Source organism: Pteropus medius, unplaced genomic scaffold, assembly GCF_902729225.1.
Source record: "Pteropus medius unplaced genomic scaffold, Ma_sr-lr_union100, whole genome shotgun sequence".
NCBI classification, from domain to species: Eukaryota; Metazoa; Chordata; class Mammalia; order Chiroptera; family Pteropodidae; genus Pteropus; species Pteropus medius.
This window is the reverse complement of record NW_024340851.1, coordinates 2,046,469-2,051,371: the sequence shown is the minus strand read 5'-3', so window position 1 is coordinate 2,051,371 and position 4,903 is coordinate 2,046,469. Positions and strand designations below refer to the sequence as shown.

The 4,903-nt window shown below is 50.0% G+C and overlaps 1 protein-coding gene across 1 annotated transcript in view; it reads right to left on the bottom strand.

Annotated features, from left to right (window-relative positions):
- Positions 1–4,406, bottom strand: part of TBX22 (T-box transcription factor 22) — a 7,962-nt gene extending 3,556 nt beyond the window's left edge. The window contains exons 1-5 of the mRNA XM_039849160.1: positions 4,229–4,406; positions 3,438–3,615; positions 2,488–2,589; positions 1,020–1,194; positions 3–167 (exon numbers count right to left, since the gene is read on the bottom strand). Of these exons, the coding sequence (XP_039705094.1) occupies positions 3–167; positions 1,020–1,194; positions 2,488–2,589; positions 3,438–3,615; positions 4,229–4,406 (798 nt within the window). The remainder of the gene's footprint in view (positions 1–2; positions 168–1,019; positions 1,195–2,487; positions 2,590–3,437; positions 3,616–4,228) is intronic.
- Positions 4,407–4,903: the final 497 nt, after the last annotated feature.

Below are 4,903 nucleotides of genomic sequence, written 5' to 3'. Positions count from 1 at the left end.
ACCTGCTGGTTTTGGTAAGCTGTTACTGAGGTGAAAACATTTTCTTTAAAGGAGAATGTTTTAACCCCTTCAGCGGGCAGGGACTGAATCCGGAACAGGTCAATCCTTCTGTCTTGCTCCATCACGTGAACACGGGGCTTGTACTTGTGCATGGACTGCAAAATAATCTGGAGGAGAAATTGTCAAATGCTGCCTAGAAATTGGCTTCCCTTCCCTGATACTGTCCCCCTCTCACTAACATCCCTTTCCTGCCCACACACAAAAGTGAAACTAAACCAGAAAGGCTAGGCTAGCCACATAGGAGGACTTTTCTGTGCTATTTTGCCCCAGACAGAGGCCCTCAGGGCAAAGGGCACCACAACAACACTAGGTCCAGATGGGGCTCTTTCTTACTTCCAAATGTGGGTGACTATTTGATGTCTCCAAATGTCACCGGGATCTGACTGCCTGCCATAAGTTCCCTGGGCTTATGGTAACCTGACATTTCCCACCTGCTAATTTCTGGAGACTACCTCCTTGCGTGGCTCGGATTCGGCCAGGCTGGGCAAGGTAGGAGCAGTGGTGCACCTAGGCAGAAGACTCAAGATGGAGGTGACTTGTAAAGGCTATCCATGGGGGCAGGTTGGAGAGGAGATTTCCTACACATCATTCCACACAGAATGTGCCAACTACGGGAACGCAATCGGAGCCCATAGTGATTGCCACGTAGGTTGAGGTGCCAGAGGGCTCTTTGAAGGGTTCTCTTCCACTCTCCCAGATCAGGCGTCCTGGCTTAAACAAGTGTCATTTGGTCCTCACACTCCCTTAGCTCACCATCCCCAAACTGCAGCACAGCACTCTCAGCCTCCAAACAAAGGCCACAAGAGCTACGTTTATCACAGTCCCAGAAGTTAGACAGTTCTTAAAGATCACAATTAGCTCATCTGCAAGAAGCCTCCTTGGCATCTCCAGGGTGACCTGCAGGCTGAGGCCTTAGTATCTCTCTCCCTTTCTTGGAGCAAATGATTGCGCACACTTACTTGGCCTTTGTCATCCATTTCGTTGTTGGTGAGTTTCACACGGTCAAAGCTGATGATCTGCCTCATCCAGGTCTCTCCAGAGCAGGGTGAGTCCGGGTGAACATAGAACCTGGGAGTGATGCATGAGTGGTCTGTATTCCCGGCTACCATCCACTGAGAGCTATGGTACACGTACCTGAAAATGCGCGGAGCATAGCTTTATATGCAGCCAGTCAAAGCTAGTACCGTATGAGGGGGGTGGCCAAAATCTGGTCCTAAGGGACTCAGCCAAGGATTGCCAGCTAATCCCAAACGCAACTACATGTCATTAAAATGCAATGAAGTGCCTGGACAAGTATAATGTCATGAGATTTCAGAGTCTGGTTTGTATTTCCTCACAGAAACCGCAACAGGAATTGATCTAACCCGTAACCCGTTTTACCGCTCAGAGACGCCAGAAAAATCCTCCTGAAAATGCGCGGGAAAGAAACAGAGGGCTGAGGAGGGTGTCTGTCCAGCCCACCACCAGTCCTTCTCAAAGCCCTGTCACCAACAAGACTTCACATCATAATATCCCAAAGAACTCTGCCCCATGCGACCACCAGACTGGTTTTCACACTCAGCTGTGCACAGCATTCCCAAGAAGGTTCAAATCGGAGAAGCAAATGGCTCGTTCTGCTATTTCTAGACTTCGTTTGGCTCCAGGACGCTCTTGAACTGTGTCTTCTCCTTGCCTCTCAAACCCAGGCCTGGGAGAGATGCCGGCTGTCTCCTAGAAAGCCTAGACACCCACTTTGGTCAAGTGCTCACAGCTCACAGCCTGAGTGCAGGTGTCTCTTACACAAATCTCATTGCCCTTGAGCCACAGCGCTTGAAGATCAGCAATTCTGGGCTACTAGCACAGAAGGGCCTCTTGGTTTTAGATCAGTTCGGCCACTTTTAGCCTGCTTTAGAGAGCTTACATCAAGAGGAAAGGTTTCTTGTACTCTCTGGGACCTGACCACTGCCTCAGGAGAGAGGCTAAGGAAGAAAAGATAGACAAATGCAATAACTGCTAGACTAGCTTTAGATGGCAAATCAGGGCTTTGCTCCAGGACCCTGCTGCTAAAGTAGCAGAACCTAGAGCTCAGTATGGACCCAGAAGCCCGGACATTTCTCTCCAAATTCCTTCAAACAGCTTTCCACCTAGCCACTTGAGTTTGTACCTTCTGCAGGTTGCATGGCCAAGGCTAGAACAGTGGGTATGTGAGGTTTGGGGGACACAGAAGCACCAGTTGGCACCTGCTTTGCAGGAGTAAGAGGAAAAATGTGGAAACCTGCTCTTTTCTCAATCTGAAACTCAGTTTGAGCAAGAAAGTTCAACTCCCAAAGCCTCGAGAAAGCAATCCCACTCCCCATGGAAGAGTTTTAAAATAGCACTCTCAGGTTCTGGAGATCAGAATCTCCATTTCCAACCTGGGCCTGGGGTATCCTCCTTTGGGCTGGTTACCTATAGCGTTTGGAATCTACCGGCACCACGTCGATGGCCACATGGTACTGCTTCCCTGGGTCCAGCCCTTTCACTTTGACTCGAACAGAAGGGAACATCCGCCTGTGAAAGAGAAAGTAGCGACTGACCTGGGAGCTTTAAGAGATATTTCAAAGGGAGCAGGGCTGGGGACAAATGAAAAGTGAAGGAATTCACAACACCCTTCCCAATAAAGACAGGTTTAGGAAATGCCATTTGCTACACCAAGGCAGACTGTTGGTTGTATACTTGATGATTGAACAAGTTCAGGATTTCTGATTAGAGTAGAATATCCTTACCACAAGGCTTTGTCCACCCCACGCCCCACTACCACCATAACAAAAAGCTGTGGAAGAAAAAGTAAGATAGAAAAAGCTGTGCCCCTCCTCCAAGTTTTCAGCTGTACTTTCTGTGAAGCAGATTTGTGAAAGACTGAAATTAGGACGATTCACACACAAAAAATTACTCAGCTGTACCAAAGAAGTTGTCCCACAACAAAAGGTCAAAGCAGGAAAGGCTCACCTCAAACTGGCTTGGGCTAGAGAGGATAGGCTGAATAGACTGCTAGATGGGATACTGTCCGCTGATAACTGAGGTTTTAACAGAGAAGCCTGGCCATAAGTTAAGATGAGGGGGTGACATCTGGCACCTGTCTTGGTAGGTCTAATTTTTGTTGTATATCACGCAGGTAAGGGCTAGGAGAAAGAATTCTTAGAGTCACAGTGTACAGGAAATAAATGCTGAGCCACTGACATGGGCCAGGCATGTTCTAGTCTTAGTCTAGTCAATTGAGAGGCAGTGACTTTTTAGGGTGTGGGATGGGGAGGGGAGATAGGTGCTAGAAAGGAAAACTGGAAGTGCCACATCTTTTGAGAGCGGTACATTAAGTGCCTACTGTAGGTGACCCTTGAATAGCTTGGGCAGAACCGAACCTGCCGGCCTTGGTAATAATCATCTCAGTCCCAATGTCATGGAATCTCTTCCACAGCTCAGATCCTTGAAGCTCCACTTGGATAGCGTCTTCCTCTTCCAAACTTTCATTGCTGCTGCCGTCGCCGCCACAGCCTGAGAAAGCAGTTGCTGAGGGCTCTTTCTTGGAAAGCTTTTCTGCTGGATACAGAGACTCGGAGAGTTTGAGAGTTTCGCCATTCGCATGCCCCCTTCTCGCTGACGCTTGTCTCAGAGCAGACCCACCTTGTGACTTCCCCGGGGACTTTGACCGTGGATCCCCAAGTTTCCCACAACACCCACTGTAGCCCCCCTGAATGAGAGAAAGAGGCCCACATTGCACCCTGTGAAAGTCGCGGTCCTTCTTCAAATTTGTCCATCCTCACTATCTCGGAGACTTTCAGTTCCGGAGGCTGAATCCCCTCGGAATCTGAGTAAGTGCCCTGTTTCCTACCCCGAGAAACAGCCACCTTCTGGCTCTCAGGGCTTCGAGGAAGTTGAAGAGTCTCACTTCTCCACAAACATGTGGGGATCCTCCCCTTCACCATAAACGAACCGCAAAATTACGGGATGAACTTGGAGACTCTGAAACTTCCCCTACAGACAGGTGGCTGAGGTGTGCCGGCGGCCCAGAAAGCGGTCATTCACCTGGGCCAGGACGTCCAAGGATAGGACTAGCCACCCTCCTGCAGCTTCCTAGACCAGGCTAGGACTTGCGGATCCAGCAAGCGCGGGTAGAAGGCTCAGGGCTTTGGGGTGCGATAGAGGTACTTACCCGGCTGCTCGCTCTTCTTCCTTGCGGCGCCGCTCCATCTCTCTTCCTCCTCCTCTCCGTCTTCTTTCTCCCGCAGCTCAGGCTGCGCTTTCTCTCGTGGGTCTTGCAGTTTTCTTTTGCTAGGTCTCCCCACCAAGGCTTCCACCGAGAAGGCGTGCGCCCGGGAGCTCAGAGCCATCCCTGGAGGGGGAGAAATGAATGTGCACCGCAAAGTTTCAACCTGAGCTGGGTTAGGGAGGGAGGGAAAGGGAGGGCGCAGAAGACAGGCGAAGGAGGGAAAGTGGTAAAATACCCAAACCAGAAAAGCAATTTCTGGATCAATATTCAAAGAAAAAAAAAATTGTGTGTGTGTGTGTGTGTGTGTGTACGTGCAAGGCGCTCGCGTGTGTGTGTGTGGTGTGTGTAGTAATGCGTGGTGTGTGTGTGTGTGTGTGTGTGTGTGTGTGTGTGTGTGTATCGAAAGGAAAGGAAGATAGAACTGAAGCCAAAGTCCTTTGGAGTTTAGTCCTCCTTCCTTCTGCGGTCTCCTCCCTCCTAATGGACATGTGCAGACGATCAGTCCTCAACTCCCTGATTCTAAAACCTGGCAGAGCGCAGAGATTGGCAAGCGCAGGCCTCTTAGGGAGCAAGCAGACTTGCCGCCAATGGAGGCTCATGCAGCTCAGATTGTGAGAT